This window comes from Danio rerio, chromosome 2 (assembly GCF_049306965.1).
Source record: "Danio rerio strain Tuebingen ecotype United States chromosome 2, GRCz12tu, whole genome shotgun sequence".
In the NCBI taxonomy this organism is placed as follows: domain Eukaryota; kingdom Metazoa; phylum Chordata; class Actinopteri; order Cypriniformes; family Danionidae; genus Danio; species Danio rerio.
The window spans coordinates 54,235,025-54,261,271 of NC_133177.1; the positions used below are offsets into that span (position 1 = coordinate 54,235,025).

Below are 26,247 nucleotides of genomic sequence, written 5' to 3' on the forward strand. Positions count from 1 at the left end.
ATTTGCTGTTGCGAACTAGCCTAGAGCACTGTCTGCTGTTAAAAAGTAACCTAGAGCATCATCGGCTGTTAACCCTGCTGAAAAATCCAGCTTAAACCAGCCTAGGCTAGTTGGCAGGTTTTAGCTAGTTGACCAGCCTGGTTTTAGAGGGGTTTTGGCCATTTCCAGTCTGGTTTCCAGCCATTTTCAGCCAGGTCTTAGCTGGTCAGGCTGGAAAATGACCAGCTAAATCCAGCTAAAACCAGCTTGACCACCCTGGTTTAAGCTGGACATAGCTGGTTTTGGCTGGGCTCCCAGCCTGGCTAGGCTGGTCAAGCTGGTTTTAGGTGGTCATCTCCCAGCCTGACCAGCTAAGACCAGGCTGGAAATGGCTGGAAACCAGCCTGGAAATGGCCAAAATCCCTCTAAAACCAGCCTGGTCAACCAGCTAAAACCAGCCAACCAGCCTAGGCTGGTTTAAGCTTTTTTTCAGTAGGGAACACTAGCGTAAAAATGAAGCCCAGAGAGCCATGTGCTAATAAAAACTAGCCATCTGCTGTTAAAACTGGCTTAGAGCACTATATTCTGTTAAAAACTATTCACCTGATGCTAAAAACTAACCTAGAACATCATCTGCTGTTACAAACTAGCCTAGCGTGCCATCTGCTGTTAAAAACTAACCTAGACCGTCATCTGTTGTTAAAAACTAGCCTAGAGCACCATCTGCTGTTAAAAACTAGCTTACAGTGCCATCTGCTTTTACAAACTAGCCTAGAGCACTATTTGCTGTTAAAAACTAGCCTAGAGCACCACCTGATGTTAAAAACTAGCCTGTAGCGCCATCTGCTATTAAAAACTAGCCTATACCGCCATCTGCTGTTGCAGACTAGCCTAGCATGCCGCCTGCTGTTAAAAACTCATGTGACATAATTAAAAGTCTTTTTAGTCATATTATTTCTTTGAAATAGCTTTTATTTGATTATGTATACCCCTAAATGGGCGCGGGAAGGTTGGGGGACGGGCTCGCGCCTTTGATGTGGGAGAGCCGTTTATGACGGGCAGCATGGTGGTGCAGTAGGTAGCACAATCGGCTCACAGCAAGAATGCCACTGGTTTCAGCCCCAGCTGGGTCAGTTGGCATTTCTGCGTGGAGTTTGCATGTTCTCCTCGTGTTCGCGTGGGTTTCTTCCTGGTGCTCCGTTTTCCCCCACAAGTCTAAATACATGTGATATAGGTGAACTGGGTAGGCTAAATTGTTCGTAGTGTATATGTGTGAATGAGTGTGTATGGATGTTTCCCAGTGATGGGTTGCAGCTGAAAGGGCATGCGCTGCGTATAACATATGCTGGATAAGTTGGCGGTTTATTAATCTGGGGTCGCCACAGCGGAATGAAGGGATTAAGCTGAAAGGAAAATGATGATCAATGATTATGTATAAAAGTTATTAATTTAATTTAAATATAAATAAAATGTTTATTTTTCATTTTATGTTTAGTTTAATTTTAATTTAAAGTTATAAAAATTGTTTCTTGTTATTATTGTTAGTAGTTGTAGTGTTAGTAGTGTGTGTGCACAGTAGTGTGTCGTTGTAAAATGAGAAGCAAAAAATGTGAGTTTTTTTAAATCTTAAGATATTCATTTATTTTAATTCATTCATTTATATCAGCACTGTCGCCTTACAGCAAGAAGGTCGCTGGTTCGAGTCTTAGCTGGGTCAGTTGGCATTTCTATGTGGAGTTTGCTCCACAGCCCCCACAGTCCAAAGACATAGGTGCAATAGGTGAATTGAATAAACTGGCCATAGTGTATGAGTGTGAATGAGTGTGTATGGGTGTTTCCCAGTGATGTGTTGCAGCTGGAAGGGCATCCGCTACATAAAACATATGCTGGATAAACTGGCGGTTCGTTCCGCTGTGGCGACCCCTGATGAATAAAGGGACTGAGCCGAAGAATAACGAATGAATGAATGGTTGCATTTATGTGCTGATTATGTTTGAACTTGCTCAGCAATGACTTTCACTTTCACTCACTAAATGAGTGGTTAAATAAAGCCAGAATGGGTAAAAGCAGAACAGAGACGATCATGGGATTTTGTGAAGACTGACATCCCCATTCTGCACTCACAAGCCAATTATCTGAAAGGTCGGATGAGAGCTGAAGGAAGCGCGAGCAGATGAAAGTGTTCATACTGATAGTGAAAGCTGAGGAAGATGTTCAGATGAACACACACACACACACACACTCACTCAGATCACAGACTGACTCAAGGAAGAAAGGTCAATGCTGGGTCCTAATCAGATCTATCGATGAGATTCTGCCGACTGAAGGCGGAGACTAATCAAAGAGTGACATCACTGATGAGTCACGAGCACAAAGGCCAAACCACTGATCACTGTAAACTGCATTTTAACTACACTTTTATGAAGGAACATCATACAACAGATGCACTTGTGTAGAATATGGTGTAATAATAGTGGTCATTCACACAGAACTCAAGGTGGCTCATTGGTTCGCTCTGTCACCTCACAGCAAGAAGGTGGCTGGTTCGAGCCTTGGCTGGGTCAGTTGGCATTTCTGTGTGGAGTTTTAATGTTCTGCCCGTGTTGGTGTGGATTACCTCCGGGTGTTTCGGTTTCCCCCACAGTCCAAAGACATGCAGTACAGGTGAATTGGCTGAATTAAATTGACTGTAGTTTATGTGTGTGAATAAGTGTGTATGGGTGTTTCCTAGTGATAGGTTGCAGCTGGAAGGGCATCCGCTGTGTAAAACATATGCTGATAGTTGGCGGTTCATTCTGCTGTGGCCACTCCTGTTTGATAAGGGAACTAAGCTGAAAATAAAATGAATTAATTAATGTATGAGTTTGTGTGTTATTTCAAGAGTGTATGGGTGTTTCCCAGTACTGGGTTGCAGCTGGAAGGGCATCCGCTGCGTAAAACATATGCTGGAATAGTTGACGGTTCATTCCGCTGTGGTGACTCCTGTTTGATAAAGGGACTAAGCCAAAAATAAAATGATTAAATGAATGAATGTACGAGTTTGTGTGTGAATTCAAGTGCATATGGGTGTTTCCCATTACTGGGTTGCAGCTGGAAGAGCATTGGCTGTGTAAAACATTCTGGAATAGTTGGCGGTTCATTCAACGGTGGCGACCCATTATAAATAAAGCCGCCTTTCCACTGAACACAACATTTAGACACGACTGTCGGAATAGACCCCCTTGTGGCAGTCGCACAGAATTTTCAGTTCTGACGCGCACCATGAGAGAGAAGCTGTTCTCGTAATGTCCGAATTAAAGGAGTGCAAAGGCAATTCTCCGTGGTTGAATGAATGAATACTAGAAACTCAGACCGCTAAAAATATTGGAGGGAATGTTGCTTAAGCCGCCTTTCCACTGCAAATGACAATTGGGCACGGCTGTCGGAATACGCCCCCTTGTGGCAGTCGCACAGTTTTTTCAGTGTTGTCGTGAACCATGGAAGAGAAGCTGATTCTCACGGTGTCCGAAAGAAAGGAGTGCAAAAGCAAGAGCCTTTATTCTCTGTGCGTTTACATGGTTTAATGAATAAATGAATACTAGAAACTCATACACCGCTAAAATTTGGGGGGGAATGTGGAGACAACATTAAAAAAAATATATTTTTATTACTTTCTTACTTAAATTTATGAATAGAAATGTTTTTATATATATATATATATATATATATATATATATATATATATATATATATATATATATATATATATATATATATACAGTATAGAGAGAGAGAGAGAGAGAGAGAGAGAGACCTTTTCTGATTAAAAAAAGCATCTCTCGCGCATGGACCTGCTTGAACAACACTGGAATAAATCGCATACTGGCCGGTCGCATACGGTCTAGTCGCAGGAATTCAAATATTTTAACAGATCCGCAGCTCAATTCGAATCCGAATTTTCCACACACAGAGATGATCGGAACTCCATGCAGCTTCCGCACTTTGTATCCCTCTAATTGTAGATTGAGTTGTGAGATCTGCTGTGTACATGATTTGGGCCCAATAAGTAATAATTCTGTTTTGTCTTAGTTTAAGAGAAGGAAATTGTTGGTCATCCAGTCTTTAACATCTCTAATACACTCGGTTAGCTTAGATAGTTCAGACATCTCATCAGGTTTAGTTGAAATATATAATTGAGTATCATCTGCATAGCAATGAAAGCTGATCTCATGTCTTCTAATAATGTCTCCCAGTGGTAGAATGTAATTTGTAAACAGCAAAGGGCCTAAAACTGATCCTTGAGGCACCCCATAATTTACTGGGCTGACTTGTGAAGGCTGTCCATTAATATTCACAAACCGGTAACGGTCAGTTAAGCCATTGTAGAGCTTGTCCCTGGACACCTGTAGACTTTATGAGGATATTGTGGTCAATGATGTCAAATGCCGCACTAAGATCGGGTAGAACTAATAGCGAGATGCACCCTTGGTCAGCAGCTAAGGGTGCTTTCACATCTGTAGTTCGCTTCCTTTGGTCCGGACCAAGGGTAATAAATGACACATTGTTGCATCTTTTGCCGTCTTTGGGTCGTTTTCACACCACACTGCTGGCTTTGGTCCGAACCAGTTGAAAAGAACCAAAATGCAGTCATCTGACAAAATCCACATCTCTCATTGGCCAGATGTTGTTGAACATATTTCCTAAACTGCTTATTGATTGGTCAGAATTCACGTGCCGGAAAACGCCAGTGAACTCCCGCAGGTAAACAAAACCTTTTACTCTGGAGGGACGACTGCGCTGGCTGATTGTATCCCTGCTTTAGACAAACTATACATAACGAAAATGAAGCGCGGCTGCAGCTGGAAAACAGTGTTTAATGCATCGCTCATCACTTCAGGAGGAGCCGTGAATTCATTTAGCTAAACTGCGACATGGTCATCTTGCGTAAATATTACCAACGATCCATCAGGTAATGTTTTCCCCTCTCTCTCTCTCTCTCTCTCTCTGTTGGTAAAGCGCTGTCAACAAATATTTTTCCTCCATATCCCACAATGCACAGCGCATCGGCCTACGGCAGCTGAATTAGTCCAAAACGCGGAGTACTTTTTGCGGTTGGACCTGTTTTAGTACAGATCATATTCTCACCACAAACGAACCGCTCCAGGGTTCGTTTGAAAGCGTACCGAGACCACCTCTTCAAGCAGGTCTCGGTACGCTTATTTGGTCCGCTTTTGGTGCGCACTCGAGTACGATTGCTGCATTCTCACCTGCCCAAACGAACCGCACCAAAAAGAGAAACGAACTCTAGTGCGATTCAATCAAACTAAATAAGGCAGGTGTGAAAGCACCCTAAGAGTAAATCATTGCTTATTTTTACTAATGTGGTTTCTGTACTCATGTTGTGCCAAACAACCTCCTCCTTTGCTCCAGTAGATGTCGCTAACTTGCTATCAACAAAACGCTAAGTAGTATGGTATCAGAAGTAAGCAAGAGTGAGCATGGTGGAAAATATAAAGGAGCCTCCAGCTTTTTGAGCTGACGTGTGGCTGCACTTTGGCTTTAACACTACACCAGAGTACTGAATTAGACAAAAAATGCCATTTGCAAGGTTTGCAAATCCATCTTAAAATATTCGGGAAACACTACGAACTTGCGTTATCACTTAACAAGACACCAGGCATGAATTAGCAGCACTGCGACCTCAACCGAAACCTCTTGATTCAAGGCAAACTCCATGCAGCTTCTGGACTACTCTCCATTGGAAATGAATGACTTCCGATCTGACGCTTGTCGTTTGTGGTGTGCAGTGGAAAGGATGCTTAAGGGACTAAAGGAAAATAAATGAATTGCATCTATGGATAGAAACATATTCTTTGCTGTATCTCCAGTCCAGGCTGATTTGAGGTCAGTGAGAAAGCACATGTGCCTCCAGAATGCCCAAACTCAGTGTTTACTTTTACTTTAATCACTGGCAGTGAGAAGAAACGACGCTCTGGAGACTTTAATCAAACTAAATATACAGTGTTTGCTTCATCAGGCTCATGGCCAAAGTAACGTTCCTGCATGATTCATTGTTCTTTTCTCATGCGAGTTTGCAAAACATCTAAACACATGTTGGTGGATTATGTTAAAATTAGGTTTGATTGATCAGCTCTGTCAAACGAGTGCTGGGGAAATCTTATTTTTCCATGCTGAGTTCCCTGAAGGGGGAGTGCTGCTTAAATATTGCTTCAGATTTATGATTCAAATGAAAGGAGAATCAGAGCCAGAGTAAATGAATCTGGATGGCGTTGACTTAAATGTTTAACTCATAGTTTTTTGCATAGTCTATAGTGTTCATAATTGAGTCTGGAGACTGGCATTAATTAAAAGAGTTTATTCTAGTTCTCTCATTTATTATTTTTAGTCATTTAAATATTTTTTCAATGTTTTTTTTGTGTGTTTGTTTGTTTTTATTAGTATTGGTATGATTGTGATAGTCAATGGTATTTATATCTCTGAGTAGTTTTCAATAAAAAATAAGTTTTTTTATTTAATTTATGTATGCTGGCAACGCAGTGGAGCAGTAGGTAGTGCTGTCGCCTTAAAGCAAGAAGGTCGCTGGTTCGAGCCACAGCTGGGTCAGTTGGCGTTTCTGTGTGGAGTTTGCATGTTCTCTCTGCGTTCGCGTGGGTTTCCTCCGGGTGCTCCGGTTTCCCCTCAAGTCCAAAGACATGCGGTACAGGTGAATTGGATAAGCTAAATAATCTGTAGTGTATGAGTGTGATGAGTGTGTGTGGATGCTTCCCAGAGATGGGTTGCGGCTGGAAGGGAATGCACTGCATAAAAACATGCTGGTTTAGTTGACTGTTATTTCGTTGTGGTGACCCCGGATTAATAAAGGGACTAAGCCAAAAAGAAAATAATTGAAATGTATGTATGTTATTATTTTATGTTATATATATATATATATATATATATATATATATATATATATATATATATATATATATATATATATATATATATATATATATATATTATAGGTGGGCATAGATTAATTTTTCTAATCTAGATTATTCTCGGAAATAATCTAGATTAAAATTGCTCATTTGAATTCTGCAGAAGGCATTAAGAATATGTGTGCTACCCAAATTATGGTGGGCATATCCCTTATTTTCACATCCCAATGTTGACAGGAATGCCATTAAACAGAAATTGGAGACAAAAATAAACAGGGGGGGGGGTGCTAATAATTCAGGGGGGCTAATAATTCTGATTTCAACTATCATAGACATAATAAAAATAATAGATACTAATAAAAACATATTAAAAAGTCGCTGCACAAATAGACTAGTCTGAAATTTAATTCTGCCGCTTTTAACTTTATTTTAGCCTCTTATTTCCAGATTATTTCATTCGTGCGGTTGTTGCTGTCAGTTTAAGCGTGATGTAGTTCAGTAATTAATTCTCGAATCATTTCAGTAATGAGCAGAGGTAGAGAGACTCATGGACATCTGATATTAATCTATTATAATGGCTATGGAGAGAGACTGACGGTGCGGTGATAATGTTTGTTGATGTTAAAGTGGTAAAGTGAGCTCTGCTGCAGCCACTGCGCCTCCTGCTGGCTGCTCGGGTTCACATGCGCTGATCTTGGTGTAATTGAGGATTAAACGCACACAGCTTATTCACTGGCTGAAATCCTGATGGATTTTGGCTTCAGAGTTTTCAGGAACACTTTTTGTTAATGATCATATATTGTAATTTATTATATTGTCTTAGATACTTGAAGTAGACTCATTTACAACAAGGCATTTGTTAACATTATTTAATGCTTGTATTGCATTAATTATTGATATATACTGCTACATGCTTATGAATGTACATGTATTCATCCAGCCTACTTTAATAAAATGTTACAAGTTTAAGTCATTCATATTTGTTGTCATAGAATTTTCGGAGCTCAGTGAGAGAGGTCTCAGATGTTTATGATATTACTTCAGGTTGTCAGATGTGAGGTGAGCTAATAAAAGTGATTATGATGCTTGGACACTGATGACCATTATGATGATGATGATGATGATTATGGTCATGAGAATGACAATGATGCTGATGGCGGCATTGATGCTGGTGATAATTATGGTGGGGATGATGATGATGGTGATATGTTGGTGATGTTGGTTGTGATGGTAATGACAATGATTGTATAGATGATGACATGATGGTTATGGTAATGACAGATGATAGAGATGGTTATGACAATGATGCTGCTGATTGTGATGATGATGATGATGATGATGATGATGAGAGATAATAATGTTGATGATGATAACGATAATGATGATGATGGTGATATGATGGTGATGTTGGTTGTGATGGTAATGAGAATGATTGTATAGATGATGACATGATGATTATGGTAATGACAGATGATAGAGATGATTATGACAATGATGATGATGATGATGATGATGATGATGATGATGATGATGATGATGCTGTTATGATGATGATGAGAGAGATAATAATGTTGATGATGACGGTAATGATAATGATGGTGATATGATGGTGATGTTGGTTGTGATGGTAATGACAATGATTGTATAGATGATGACATGATGATTATGGTAAAGATAGATGATAGATATGGTTATGACAATGATGCTGATTGTGATGATGATGATGATGATGATGAGATAGATAATAATGTTGATGATGATGATGGTGATATGATGGTGATGTTGGTTGTGATGGTAATGACAATGATTGTATAGATGATGACATGATGATTATGGTAATGACAGATGATAAAGATGGTTATGACAATGATGCTGATTGTGATGATGATGATGATGAGATAGATAATAATGTTGATGATGATGATGATGGTGATATGATGGTGATGTTGGTTGTGATGGTAATGACAATGATTGTAGAAATGATGACATGATGATTATGGTAAAGATAGATGATAGAGATGGTTATGACAATGAGGCTGATTGTGATGATGATGATGAGAGAATGAGATAATAATAATGATGATGATGATGACGGTAATGATGACAGTGGTAATAATGGTGGTGAAGATGCTGATAATGACAATGATGATGACAGTGATGAGGAGGATGATGATGATGATGATGATGACGGAGGTGATGGTGAAGATGGTGAGGATTATGGTAATGATGCTAACATTGATGATTGTTATGAAGCTGTTAGTGATGATAGTAATAATGATGGTGGTGATGATGACGGTAATGCTGATAATGTTGATGGTGATGATGCCGGTGATGATGAGAGTGATAATCGTGATGACAGTGATGTTGATGAGTGAATAATGGTGATGATTGGTGATGACTGATGATGTCGGTGATAATGATGGTGGTGAACATGATAGTGACATAATTGTGTTGTTGGTAATGATGGCAGTGATGAGGATTAGGATGATGATGATGGTGGTGATGATGATAGTGATAATGATGGTGATGATGCTGCTGGTAATGATAGTGAAAATGATGGTAATGATAATGACGATGGTGATGTTGGTTGTGATGGTAATGATGAGGATTGTAATGATGATTATGGTAATGACAGTAATGACATTGATGATATTTATGATGCTGGTGATAGTGATAATGATGGTGGCTATGATAATGATGATTATGAGAGTGATGATGGTGATGACAATGATGTTGATGAGGGAAATAATTGTGATCACTGTGATGACTGATGATTCTGGTGGTGATGATAGTGATAATGATTGGTGGTGAGGATGGCTATAATGATGATGATAATAGTGATGCAGGTGATGATGATGCCAGTGAAGGGTGTGTTGATGGTGATGAAAGTGATGTTGATGAGGGAAATAATGGTGGTGATGACTGTGATGATGCCATAACTGATAATTATGGTGGTGATGATGATGACAGTGATGTTGATGAGGGAAAATGGTGATGACTGATGATGCCGGTGATAATGATGGTGGTGATGATGATATAAATATGATGATGATGACATGGTGATGACGGATGATGGAGATGGTTATGATGATGCTGATTTTGATAATGATAATGGTGGAGATCATATTGTTGATGATGATGATTGTGATGATGGGAATGGTGATGATGATGATGCGGCTGATAATGATGGTGGTGATAATGATGATATAATGGTGATGTTGGGTGTGATGATAATGTCGATGATGGTAATGATTATGATGACATGATGATTATGGTGATGACGGAGGATGGAGATGTTGACAATGATGCTGATTGTGATTTTGATGATGAGATAATAATGTTGTTGTTGTTGATGAGATGGTGATGCTGGTGGTGATAATGATGGTGATGATGACTATAATGATGATGGTGATATAATGGTGATGTTGATAGTGATGTAATGACAAGGATGGTAGTGATGATGCCAACATGATGATTACGGTAATGACGGATGATGGAGATGGTTATGCCAATGATGCTGATTTTGATGAGGATAGAGATCATATTGTTGATGATGACATGAGGATGACAGTGGTGACAGAGATGGTTATGACTGTGGTGATGATGACGGTAATAATGTTTATGATGCTGGTGGTGATGATAGTGAAAATGATGGTGATGATAATTATGATGGTGATGTTGGTTGTGATGGTAATAATGAGGATTGTAATCATGATGATGACATGTTGATTACGTTAATGACAGGTAATGGAGATGGTTATGACAGTGATGATGATTGTGATGATGATGACAGTGGTGATGGAGATGGTTATGACATTGGTGATGATGACAGTGGGAATAGAGATGATGGTGATGATGACGATGCTGCTGGTGATGAGGATGGTGATATAATGGTGATGTTGGTTGTGACGGTAATGATGATGATTGTAATGATGATGATGACATGATTACGGCAGTGACAGACGGTGGAGATGATGGTGATAATGTTTATGATGCTGGTGGTGATGATGGTGATGTTGGTTGTAATGGTGATTACAGTGATGGTAATGATTATGATGACATGATGATAACAGGAATGACGGATGATGGAGATGTTGATAATGAGTCTGATTGTGATTTTGATGATTGAGATAATAACGGTGTTGATGAAGACAACGATAACAATGGTGCTGGACATGGTTATGATAGTGGTGATGATGACGGTAATAATGTTTGAAATGCTGGTGGTGATGATAGTGATAATGATGGTGATGATGCTGATGATACTGCTGATGAGGATAATGATGGTGATTTAATGGTTATGGTAATGACGATAATGCTAATGATGGAGATGACATGATGATTATGGTAATGACAGATGACGGAGATGGTTAATTATGCTGATTGTGATGATGACGCAGATAATAATGTTGATAATGATGATTGTGATGATGACATCACTGCGGTGATGTTGACGGTGATAATGTTTATGATGCTGGTGGTGATGATAGTGATGATGGTGATGATGCTGGTGGTGATAATGACTATAATGTTGATTGTATTTATAATGGTTATGTTGAGTGTGATGGTAATGACGATGATGGCAATGACAATGACGACATGATGGTTACGGTAATGACAGATGATGGAGATGATCAGGACAATAGAAGCTGATTGTGATGATGATGCAGATGGAGATAATAATGTTGATGATGATGACAGTGATGATGATAGTAGTGATGGAGATGGTTATGACGGTGGTGATGATTACTGTGATAGTGTTCATGATGCTGGTTATGATAATTGTGATAATGATGGTGATGATGCTGTTGGTGATAATAGTGATGATGATGGTGAAGATGCTGGTGGTGATGATAATATGATAGTGATATAATGGTGATGTTGGTTTTGATGGTAATGACAGTAATTGTAATGATGATGATGACATGATGATTACGGTAATGACGGATGGTGATGATAATGATGACAGTGATGATGATAGTAGTGATGGAGATGGTTATGACGGTGGTGATGATTACTGTGATAATGTTCATGATGCTGATGCTAATGATGGTGATGATGCTGGTGGTGATAATAGTGATAATTATGGTGAAGATGCTGATGGTGATGATAATATGATAGTGATATAATGGTGATGTTGGTTGTGATGGTAATGACAGTGATTGTAACGATGATGATGACATGATGATTACGGTAATGACGGATGTTGATGATAATGATGACAGTGATAATGACAGTGGTGATGGAGATGGTTTTGATGGTGGTGATAATGACGGTAATGATGATGATGACAGAGATGATGACAGTGGAGATGGTAATGACGGTGGTATTGATGATAATGGTGATTGAGATGGTAGTGATGGGGATGATAGTAATGGTTGTTGGTGTTTTGTTTTTAGAGTGCCCGTGGGAGTGGGATAATCTGACCTGCTGGCAGGCGGCGAGTGTTGGAGACGTGGTGGAGGTGAACTGTCCCGAGCTCTTCGAGTTCATGAGTCCAGAAGAAGGTGAGACACATGCATATACACTCACAGTTGTATTACATTCATAGTAACATATGTGAAGAAAAACAAGAATTATTGGCAACACTCTACTGTAAAATGCCATTTGTTAATATTAGTTAACTACATTAGTTAACATTATAGTAAATTATTTTATCTTTTTATGTTTATTTTAGCAGTTACTAATACCTGTATATTATTAAGAGTTGTTTTGGTTAATCATGTAAAAATTACTTCAATATAAAAGTATTTTATGTGCTGCTCTATGATCTCTTTTGCTCTTGTACTTCTGCTGACAGCAGCAAATTGCACAGTTATTGTATGTTTAAAGTGTGAAAGTGATTTATTATTGTTCTGGTTGATTTTCAGGGCTTGGGAAGATCAGCAGAAACTGTACAGAGTTCGGTTGGTCTGAACCGTATCCACACTATGTGGATGCCTGTATGACTGATGAAAACACAACCAAACCTGTGAGTATTTCATCTGAAACTCAACTTTTAAAGGGTTAATTAGGTTAACTCACCAAGTTAGGGTAATTAGGCAAGTCATTGTATAACAGTGGTTTATTCTGTAGGCAATCGAAAAACATTATTGCAGAAGTATACAAACTATAAATGAATGCAAATGTCAGCTGAATGTCTAAGCTTGTCTCTGCAGGACATGTATTACGCGTCAGTGAAGGCTCTGTATACTGTGGGCTACAGTACGTCTCTGGTGTCTCTGACCACTGCTATGGTCATTTTGTGCCGCTTCAGGTCCGTTTTACAGCAGTGTCTTTACAACATTGACCTTTTCACAGTTATAAGATGAAAATTAGATTTTAAGATGAGATTTTGAGATTCTGCATGTGTCCACAGGAAGCTTCACTGCACTAGGAACTTCATCCACATGAACCTGTTTGTGTCCTTCATCCTGAGGGCCATTTCTGTCTTTATTAAAGATGGGGTTCTGTATGCAGAGGAGGACAGTGACCACTGCTTCGTTCACACTGTGAGTCACACATATCATTTTACATTAACACTTTAAGAATTATTCCTTAATATTCATATCAATTATCATTATTATTATTATTATTATTAGTAGTAGTAGTAGTAGTAGTAGTTGTTGTAGTAGTAGTAGTATTACAGAACAAGAAGAATTAGAAGAGGAAGAAGAAAATCTCAAGGACATGTTTGTTCTGTTTTTTTATTTTTTTATTTATGATTTTTTTTTTATTAAAATGGTAGTGAAAAGGATAATATATATTATAAAATGTGGATAAAAGGATCTTAAAAAATGAAACCAAAAATGAATAATTCAAGTATGAACATTGTTTCTTTAAATATTAATACATAAATATATCTATTTGTTAAAGTATTATATAATACTATATAATTTTGTATAATTTAGTTTATGTAATACTATATAATTTAGTTTACTGTATCATTTAATTTAATGTAATATATAATACTGTATAATAATAAATAGTATAATAAATTATTTATATATTTTTAATGTTTATTTATTTATTATATTAGTCTTTAAATTGTAAAAATAATAATACTTACTCTTATAACTTATACTCTTATAAAACTGGATAAAAGAATCTTTTATTTTCTAAAAAAAATATTTAAAATGAAACCAAATATGAATTATTTAAGTCATGTAAGAATATCATTTCTTTAAATATTTATATATTTAAATATAAACATATACTGGTCTTTAATATCAAATATAATCGTAATAATTATAATTATAACAATTATAATTATAATAATTATAATTATTTTTCTATGGATAATCATTACCCATATGCAGCCAAATTTAAATTAAATGTAATTTGTTTATAATTCCTCTCTCTCTCTCTCTCTCTCTCTCTCTCTCTCTCTCTCTCTCTCTCTCTCTCTCTCTCTCTCTCTCTCTCTATATATATATATATATATATATATATATATATATACATACATATATATATATATATATATATATATACATATATATATATATATATATATATATATACATATATATATATATATATATATATATATATATATATACATATATATACATATATATATATATATATATATATATATATATATATATATATATATATATATATATATATATATATATATACACACACATATATATGTGTGTGTGTGTATATATATATATATATATATATATATATATATATATATATATATGTAATTTTTTTTGTATTTGTTTATTTATTTGGTTTGTATAAATTAACTTTTCCTTTGTTTATTTGTATTTATTTATTCATTGATTAATTTTATTTATTTGATTGTCTATTTGTTTATTTGGTTTATGTATACATTTGTTTATTTGTTTGATTGTTTATTTTGTATTATGTATGCATTTTGTTTGTTTGTATTTAGTTTATTATTTGTTTATTCATTCATTCATTCATTGTATTTATTTGATTATTTGTTTATTTCATTATTTGTTTATTTGGTTTATGTATGCATTTATTTTGTTTGTTTGTATTTATTTAAATTCTTATTTATTTATTCATTCCTTTATTTATGTATGTATTTGATTGTTTAATTTTTATTTATTTATTTGTTTTTGTATATATTAGTTTTATTTATTTATTTATTTATTTATTTATTTATTTATTTGTTTGTTTGTTTGTTTGTTTGTTTGTTTGTTTGTTTGTTTATTTATTTATTTATTGCTAACCTTTTGTCTTAATTATGTGATGTATGTTTGAAGAAGTTTCTATCATGTTGGTTCATATGTTGAGCTACAAGCATAGTTATATCATAATTACATCAAAAAAGATATCAAGCTGCCTTATGTACAATTTTAAAGCTTATATACAACTAAGGTTTTAATTCAGTGTTTCCTAGTAAGTAAAAATTTATAAAATAAACCACAGATTAAGTTGATGGTACATAATTGTGGTGTATTTCTAGTTATAGTAAAAAATAATGTGGTTTAAAATGTCTCCATACGCTTTGATTTTACAGTGATTTACCCACACTCAACAAAAATTATTAATTAGATTTACTGAAACTCTTTAAGGTAAGAGATTGCAAATAGTTTATATGGGCTGTATTTAAACAAGCAAATTAAGTTGATCATTACTACGTTTAATTAGTTTAAATTATTTGCAACTACTTATCTTAAAAACATCCAGTAAATTCAATTAATCTTTTTTTTTATTATTTAGTGTGGTGAATCAGTTTTTCCTCCGTGCACAGTCAGATTTTTCCTGGATGCATTTTTAATAACTCCATCTATTTTGGTTCAAGCCCCAACACGTGTCTGTGTCTGACAAACAGCTGTAATTATCATGAAGCCGGGTTCAGCCAGCTCTGGAAATCCTCCATTATTCCTCTATTAGCATATGAATAGCTTACAAAAAACATGCACACTCTCATTATACACCTGAATGAGGACTCCGAGCTCTGTCCTCCAGCCAATCACTGGCCTCGCTAATGACATCACTCGGCTTCTGATTGGATCAGGGGGTAATTAATGAACACGGATCGAGACTTCAGGCTGTTGTGAATGGAAATGAATGGAAATGGACTTTTGGCAGATGCATCACTGATCCATCTGCTTATATAACTTTCAAAAAATGTTGGATTCTGAAGTAAATTTTGCAGTTCAATAGTTCGCACTTAGCTGATGATTGATTAAAAAGCTTGTTTGGCATGCTGTCCCGGGAGAGAGCCCTGAGATCCTTGAGCCTTGGGCTCCCTCCCTTTAGCAGGACAAGAGGGGAGTTTGAGCTCAGATAGATCATGAGATGATGTCATGTGTTAGTTTATGCAGGGGTTACACGTGGACAATCATAAGCATGTGATCTTCTCAAAATTAGTTGAATAAACTTCACTTAACTACAAAAGACATGGCTGATTAAAATAGTCTGTTTCTACTTTTGTTTGTAAATATGCATGCTTATGAAAAGTTATTTATGAATTTTCCCAAATTAAAATATTTTTTTTTCTTTATTAATTTCATTGTATGCTTTAAAATCTGCATGTGTCTAATTATTGCGTTGTGATAAATAATGATAATGTTTTTTTTTTGCTATCACTGAGATACTATTGCAGTGTTTATGAGTAAACACTTAGTTGGGAATAATTTTAATATTGTTTAATACTGTTTTGTTTTTATTTGTTTATTATTTTAGCTTTGCTTTTTTTTATTAAAGGTTTTTGTATTAAAGTCTGCATGAACCGAAAGCTGCAACCATTTTTTTTTTGTTTTTGCATTTGTCACAGTTCCTAGAGAAACAGTGGGTGTGGCTTGTTTTTAATTTTCCACTGCAAGCTGATTGCATGTATTAAAGTAGACATTTCATTCAGAAAGATCAGGGAAAGGGTTTGGAGAGAATTATTACAACCTAACAGACACCTCCTCATCATTTCTGTTTGTTGTCATAGTGACTCACAGTTAGAGGGGTGTCACTAAGTATGTTACCCAATACCTCAGACAGACCTATCTGAGAATTTAACTGAAAACAAACAGAAAGTGCATTTTGTAAAGATTACAAAGGCAGATAATTTTCTTAATGACAAGAATGGATGAATTGTTCACCACAAAACTAGCAGTGTGAGCTAACAAAATCCAAATGGTTGCTAAAATGCTATATATATATATATATATATTATTTCAAAGTCCCTTTTAAGGCAAGTCATTTCACCTGATGCCATCTCTGAAATGCCTCTCGGGCAGTGTGCTCGGGCATTCTGTCTAAATGAGGAAACATCACATTCTCCAAAACTGTTAGCCAAGCTCACAATTACATTACATATTTGGAATCACAAATAAAATTAAACAACAGCTGTCTCATAAGTTTCATTTCTAAACATTCAAATTATCTGAGTTTACCTGAGCTAATGCGCACGTGCACACGAAATGAACAGGATTACGACACCAACCTCATTTATGGCCATTCTACATATTATCACCCTCTGGATATTGCCTCATCTGATCGAGCTGCTCTTCTGAAGTAATCCACAACTTGGTCTTAAGGGTGAATCTCCTCTAGAAATGACAGTGACACTTTGTTTACAAGTTTGTGGCTGTTTGAGTAGTTGTTGTCATGTGATGTGCGTTTGACAGGACGGACTGCAACTCGCATTTGTTTCATACAGATTACAAAACAAAAAAACGATTGTTTTCAAGTGCATTAGGTTCATTTACAAGATATTTTAAGCTTTGTTTGGATGTATTTCTTATGTCTGTGAAGCAAGTATTGGCTGAGATTCCAGTGTGTTTGTTGACTTCAAAACCTGTTATAAAAGCACACATCTGATCCGAGTGTTTCTCTCGGAGTAACATAAGACTATAGCGATTAATGATTGGCCTCTGTACTAGAAGGCAGGGCTTCATTTACCATATTGACTGATACACTTTTCCCCTTTCAAAACTATACGAGTGGCGTGTCTAGTGTTTTCTATAGTCTTTGGTTATTCTTAGTAAATGTTTATTTGTATTTTAAATTACGTGTTTATGTTTTTTTTTTTTTTTTTCAAAAAACAAAATCTATGTTGTTTATATAAATTTCAAAAGTTTTGGCGAAGTAAGGACAACCAGTCATTGGGTTTAAAATTCTTTTTAAAATTTTTGCAATGCACTTCATAAATGTACTGTACATTTACAGATGTTACCAGGAATCAATTGGATTTAACGCAAACCTGAATGTTTTTGTCTGGTGTGTGTGTGTGTGTTTGTTTGTTTGTTTGTGTGTGTGTGTGTGTGTTCAGGTGGGCTGTAAAGCGGTGATGGTGTTTTTCCACTACTGCGTGATGTCAAACTACTTCTGGCTCTTCATCGAAGGTCTTTATCTCTTTACTCTTCTGGTCGAAACCTTCTTTCCAGAGAGACGCTACTTTTACTGGTACACCATCATCGGCTGGGGTACGAATCACAACAACGAAACGATTTTTACATGACAGATTATGTCACATTCATATACAGTTGAAGTCAATCTTCTATTTCAACTATTTCCCGAATGATGTTTAACAGAGCGAGGAATTTTTCTCAGTACTTCCTATAATATTTTTTCTTCTGGAGAAAGACTTATGTGTTTTATTTCGGCTAGCATGAAAGCATTTTTTAATTGTTTAGAGCCATTTTACATCTGTGGTTCGGCTTATTTGGTCCGGACCAAGGGCAAAAGATGTTTGTGGGTCCTTTTCTGGCCCGTTTGCACTAAAAGGTACATTATGGTACAGTACGGGTCGATATGAGTCACCTTTATCAAGCTTGCGTTTCCACTGCCAAAAGGGTACCCTTTTGGTGGACGTGGTGTATGACAGAAAGTTTCAGACGATGTCATTTTAACTCAAGGAAATGTCACAGTAAAGCAGTACGGGTCGTTCACATATCATATGAGAAGCACTTCTCACAAAACAGATGCTTTATACACATAAATGCTTGTGTATAAATGTTCATGAGTAACCTTTCTATGAACATGATTGATTATAACTGCAGATCAATGACAGTGCAAAATAGCCTACTGTAATGTCTGTACTTATATCAAATATATATATATATATATATATATATATATATATATATATATATATATATATATATATATACAAACCTCTCTTCTGTGTCTTTAATATTCAGCAACACATGTAACCTCTGTTAGAGAATAATTCCATCATTCAGAGTTCATAATAGACCAAAAGGTTATGATAATAGTTTAACATGGCAATTTGTTCATCATTCACGTTGCGGAAGCAGGCCCGGATGGCTAATCGGGAGGGCCGGGAGAATTCCCGGTGGGCCGGTCCGTTTTTTTGACTGCGAGGTCCGGTGTCCCTAGCTCCAGAATCTGTTGCTCTCAGCAGTCACACTTTTTAAATCAATTTATACATTTGCTTGACCACAGTCTTCTTATTCCTTATTTTATAGTCTAGTGGATAGCACGTTAGATTACGACGCCGCAGACCCGGGTTTGATCCTCATCTGAGTATGTTATTAATTTTATTTTTATTGTTAAGACATGTAATACTGTTAGGGTTGTTGAACATTTGAAGTTCTAAAGCAGCTGTTTTCTCAAAAAAAGACGTGATAGTGTAATTAGAAACTGAATTGGAAATGACCTTATTTTAATATAGTCAGTCGTGAACTGAGGTGGGCCGGTCTGAGGCTTGAAACTCCAGGGCTGAAAAGGAGTCCCACTCCGGCCCTGTGCGGAAGCATCATTTGTTGCTGTTTTTTCAGGCTTCTCCTTTGTTTTTTCGTGCTTCACTCTCGTGTTTGTCCTTTCCTGAAAGGATCAGATATCAGAGTACTTTAATGATCACGCCCACGTTAATAATATGAGCTCTAGAAGTTTGTTATTTCAAATATAGACTCGCGGCGAGCTCTCTGAAGAAAGTGAAACTGCTCACACTTATAGACGGGCTCATAAAAAACAACAGGACATGACAGATTTTGTTCTTCTTGGCTTTGTGGCTGTTCATCAAGACAATGACAAGGTCTGAGCTCGGGTCTTCCATGGCTTGTTATTATATGCATATATTATTACAGTGTAATGTCTCGACTGTGTTTTTAAAAATGTCGCTTCCTTTGTTTTCATTCTCCTGCTTCTCCGAGTGATGTATTTCTGTAAACCCATAGGCTTCAGCTGTTCGTCTAGCTCCGCCTTTTGGTATCCTTTTTTGTGCTAAGTACCTTTTGTAAAGGGTAACCAAAAGTGGTACGGTACGGTTTGCTTTGAGGTACCCTTTGACAGTGGAAACGGCCATGAAAGCGTATCAAACCACTCAGTGGAAACGGAGCCATTTGGGTCCTACTTTGGTCTGAACCATTGTTGAAAACAACCAAAATGCAGTCAGGTGACAAAATCCACATCACTCATTGGCCAGATGTTATTGAACGTATTTCCTAAACTGCTTTTCGATTGGTCAGAATGAACGTGCAGGAAAAGGCCAATGGAACTCCTGCAAGTAAACACACCGGCAGACACAAAATGTCTCTTTTTACTATGGAGGGACGACTGCGCTCGCTGATTGTATCCCTGCTCATAGTATACTATATAGTTTGTATAAATCATTTAGGACAAACTATGCATTTTGAGAATAAACTGCGGCTGCGGCTGAAAAACAATGTTTTAAGGCATTGCAAACGGTGAAGGTGCATCGCAAGTCACTTCAAGAGAAGGCGTGAATAAATTTAGCTTAACTGCGACATGGTCATCTCCCGGAAATATTACCAGCGATCCATCAGCTATTGTAAATTGGGTAAAATTGTTTTTTGTCAACAAATATTTTTTTCATAGAGCACAGCGCATCGAACTACAGCAGCTGTATTAGTCCAAAAGGCGCAGTACTTTTTGTGGTTAGGTCTGTTCTAGCTAATAACTCAACTGTATATGGAGAGAAATTAAATGGCCGCTGGCTCTTTATTATGTGATTTGTGATGCTGGTATATTCACTGGATTCATATTGATGGTGTAAATTTTGAGGTCTGATGAATTTAGCTTTTTCTCTCTGGGTTTCAGGAACGCCCACCATTTGTGTGACCATATGGGCCGTTCTGCGCCTTCATTTTGATGATTCTGGGTATGTGTGATGCCGCATAGACTTAAAGTGATATGCTGTAACTAATGCTTATACCTACGCAAATGCTGGCAGTGAATTACTGGATTAGCATTCAGCGTCACTAGAATGAGGATTTGTTCGGAAAACAATATTACTCTCATTCACACACATACACCACAGACAATTTAGCTCACCCAATTCACCTGTACCACACCTTTCTTTGGACTTTTGGGGGAAACCAGAGCACCCGGAGGAAACCCACGCCAACAAACCCACGCCTTATATTATATTAAATTATATTATATTATATTATATTATATTATATTATATTATATTATATTATATTATATTATATTATATTATATTATATTATATTATATTATATTATATATTTTATTATATTATATTATTTTATATTTTATTTTATTTTATTATATTATTTTTATTTTATTTTATTATATTATTTTATATTATATTATTTTATATTTATTATATTATTTTATATTATATTATTTTATATTATATTATATTATGTTATGTTATGTTATGTTTTATTATTTTATATTATATTATTTTATATTATATTATATTATACTATATTATATTATGTTATGTTATGTTATGTTTTATTATATTATATTATATTATATTATATTATATTATATTATATTATATTATATTATATTATATTATATTATATTAAATTATATTATATTATGTTATGTTATGTTATGTTATGTTTTATTATATTATATTATATTATTTTATATTATATTATATTATATTATATTATATTATATTATATTATGTTATGTTATGTTATGTTTTATTATTTTATATTATATTATATTATATTATATTATATTATATTATATTATATTATATTATTTTATTTTATATTATATTATATTATATTATATTATATTATATTATATTATATTATATTATATTATATTATATTATATTATATTATATTATATACCACACCTTTCTTTAGACTTGTGGGGAAAACCAGAGCACCCGGAGGAAACCCACACAAACAAACCCAAACCTTATATTATATTATATTATATTATATTATATTATATTATATTATATTATATTATATTATATTTTATTTTATTTTATTTTATTTTATTTTATTTTATTATTTTATATTATTATATTATATTATATTATATTATATTATATTATATTATATTATATTATATTATATTATATTATATTATATTATATTATATTATATTATTTTATCTTATATTATTTTATCTTATATTATATTATATTATGTTATATTATATTATATTATATTATGTTATGTTATATTTATTTTGTATTATATTATATTATGTTATATTATATTTTATTTTATCTTATATTATTTTATATTATTTTTTTACATTATACTATATTATATTATACTATCTTATATTATAATATATTATGTTTTATTATATTATATTATATTATATTATATTATATTATATTATATTATATTATATTATATTATATTATATTATATTATATTATGTTATGTTATATTAATTGATATTATATTATATTATATTATATTATATTATATTATATTATATATTTTATTATATTATTTTATATTTTATTTTATTTTATTATATTATTTTTATTTTATTTTATTATATTATTTTATATTATATTATTTTATATTATATTATGTTATGTTATGTTATGTTTTATTATTTTATATTATATTATTTTATATTATATTATATTATATTATATTATATTATATTATATTATATTATATTATATTATATTATGTTATGTTATGTTATGTTATGTTATGTTTTATTATATTATATTATATTATATTATATTATATTATATTATATTATATTATATTATATTATGTTATGTTATGTTATATTATGTTTTATTATTTTATATTATATTATATTATATTATTTTATATTATATTATATTATATTATATTATATTAAATTATATTATATTATGTTATGTTATGTTATGTTTTATTATATTATATTATATTATTTTATATTATATTATATTATATTATGTTATGTTATGTTATGTTATGTTTTATTATTTTATATTATATTATATTATATTATATTATATTATATTATATTATTTTATTTTATATTATATTATATTATATTATATTATATTATATTATATTATATTATATTATATTATATTATATTATATTATATTATATTATATTATATTATATTATATTATATTATATACCACACCTTTCTTTAGACTTGTGGGGAAAACCAGAGCACCCGGAGGAAACCCACACAAACAAACCCAAACCTTATATTATATTATATTATATTATATTATATTATATTATATTATATTATATTATATTATATTATATTATATTATATTTTATTTTATTTTATTTTATGTTATTATTTTATATTATTATATTATATTATATTATATTATATTATATTATATTATATTATATTATTTTATCTTATATTATTTTATCTTATATTATATTATATTATGTTATATTATATTATATTATGTTATGTTATATTTATTTTGTATTATATTATATTATGTTATATTATATTTTATTTTATCTTATATTATTTTATATTATTTTTTTACATTATACTATATTATATTATACTATCTTATATTATAATATATTATGTTTTATTATATTATATTATATTATATTATATTATATTATATTATATTATATTATATTATATTATATTATATGATATTATATTATGTTATGTTATATTAATTGATATTATATTATATTATATTATATTATATTATATTATATTATATTATATTATATTATATTATATTATATTATATTATATTACATTACATATTGCACATACATCGGTACACATATTGCTCATTTAGGGTAATGATTTCATCTGGCACATGGTTCTGAACTTCGTGCTGCTAAATCATGTGACCAAACCGACCAACGAAGGGCTGCAAAGTTTCTTACCTTAAATCACTTGTGTTTCTGCAGCTGCTGGGACATGAATGATAACACTGCCCTCTGGTGGGTGATCAAAGGCCCTGTGGTGGCATCAATCATGGTGAGCTGTGAGAAATATCCGTTTTTGTTTTGTTTTTGTTAAATCAATGAAATGAATACATTTACTTGCACAATAAACATTTAATAAACAAGCATTTTTTCTTTCAGATTAACTTTGTGCTGTTCATTGGGATCATCATAATCCTGGTGCAGAAGCTTCAGTCTCCAGACATCGGCGGAAACGAGTCCAGCATTTATCTGTGAGTGTGTGTGTCTGTGTGTGTCTCAGTCAGCGTGAAAACACTGTGTTATTGATGTGTTGCGTCTGATTGGTTGATGTGGTTGAAACAGTGGCTGAAAGGAGACTGTCAAGTCTTGAGAGTGTGAGCGCTAGCATTCATTTGGCTTGCGTTAGATGATGACTTTTGAGATTTCTGACCAAATTTGGAATCATCTGACTGGGATTTAATACAGTTTACAATGTAGTGGTCACACTTTTGTACTGTTGTTTGATCCAGAGGTAGTATTTAGCCGGCAGCTAGCTCTCTGCAACTCTCACATGGTCACCCACTGAAGCTGAGCAGGGCTGCGCCCGGTCAGTACCTGGATGGGAGACCACCTGGGAAAGCTAGGTTGCTGCCGGAAGTGGTGTTAGTGAGGCCAGCAGGGGGCGCCCAACCTGCGGTCTGTGTGGGTCCTAATGCCCCAGTATAGTGACGGGGACGCTATACTGCTCAGTGAGCACTGTCTTTCGGATGAGACGTTAAACCGAGGTCCCGACTCTCTGTGGTCGTTAAAAATCCCAGGATGTCCTTCGAAAAGAGTAGGGGTTTAACCCCAGCATCCTGGCCAAATCTCCCCACTGGCCTCTGTCCATCATGGCCTCCTAACCATCCCCATATTCCAATTGGCTTCATCACTGTCTCCTCTCCACCAATCAGCTGGTGTGTGGTGTGCGGTCTGGCGCAAAATGGCTGCCGTCGCATCATCCAGGTGGATGCTGCACACTGGTGGTGGATGAAGTCTGTGATCAAGTCAATGATCCCCCCATTGTGTAAAGCGCTTTGAGCGCCCAGAAAAGCGCTATATAAATGTAAGGAATTATTATTACTATTATTATTTTTTTTTTTTTCTATTTTCTCTATTTTTTTTTAAGTATGGATTCGATTTAAATGTTAATATTTGGTTTGTTGCAAAAGGGTCTGATGATATTTATTTTAAAATTATAATAAAAATGGCTTTATTTAAGAGCATTTATTTACAGAAATTGACACTTTGTTGGGATTATGAAAGGTAATTCCACCAAATATTCATTTTCTTTAACATTTCTATATTAAAATGATGGTTATGTGTTGTCTAAAAGTTATTATACGTCTAAATTCTGAAAATTTGGCACTTTTTTTTGATATTTTATATAAAAAATAAATGAATACATTTGGACAAAATCTATCACTTGTTCAGAGATTAAAACACACATACGTAATTTATAGCGCTTGAATTTAGTTAATAATAGCTTCATGTGAATGGGAAAAGCTTAATATCTCACGTCTTTGTTGATAATAATTATAACTGGTAACACTTTAGAATAACTATCTGTTATAACTAGTTAGTAGTTTATTAATAAACTGTTAGTTAATGAGTTATAAATGACTTGTTAAATAAAAGTGAATAGTTTGTTTATTATTTATAACTGTGCCTTATCGATAGCCAACAGATAACCTACAAGCTGTCAGTTAGGAAGTTCTAAATGACTTGTTAACTGTATTTTAATGATTTATAACTATACCTAATACATTAGTAATAGATCATGAACTAGCTTTTAGTAAATTACTTACTAAAGACTTGTTAAGTATCAGTTAATAGTTTATATAATTTACATTTTATTGTATGTTTCAGAAACACATCATTCTTATTCATGTCCACAAAAAGCCAGCACTTGATGTACAGATCAACTAGCAATCCACTGACCTAAACATTTCCCTAAGCCCAACCAATAGTGTTTTCAAAAGCAAGTGTAAGAGAAAAGTGTACTGCGACCACATAGCTTTACCTTGATTTGACATTGCTTTTATCTCTTTTGTGAAAGCTTGCTTGCTTCACCGAACTTAAATCCGAGGGCTTTGTACACCGTACAATGTAAGCTACTGAGCAAACTGACCACACCAGAAAAGTTGACCATGTGGACATAGATAGGTGAGGCAAACATATTCAATTACTGATATGTGAACAAAACCAGGACAACCACAACACATGACAACCTCAAAACCGCAATTTTGAGTGTGCCTCACACAGGTGAG

General features: G+C 33.8%; 1 protein-coding gene across 6 annotated transcripts in view; it reads left to right on the top strand.

Moving 5' to 3' along the window:
- Positions 1 to 26,247, top strand: part of adcyap1r1a (adenylate cyclase activating polypeptide 1a (pituitary) receptor type I) — a 95,823-nt gene that overhangs the window by 39,507 nt on the left and 30,069 nt on the right. For all 6 annotated transcript variants that reach the window (XM_073916776.1, XM_073916778.1, XM_073916788.1 and 3 more), the window contains 8 exon segments: positions 12,299 to 12,406; positions 12,770 to 12,870; positions 13,058 to 13,155; positions 13,258 to 13,390; positions 18,133 to 18,286; positions 20,886 to 20,946; positions 23,942 to 24,011; positions 24,119 to 24,210. In XM_073916776.1, coding sequence (XP_073772877.1) covers positions 12,299 to 12,406; positions 12,770 to 12,870; positions 13,058 to 13,155; positions 13,258 to 13,390; positions 18,133 to 18,286; positions 20,886 to 20,946; positions 23,942 to 24,011; positions 24,119 to 24,210 — 817 coding nt within the window.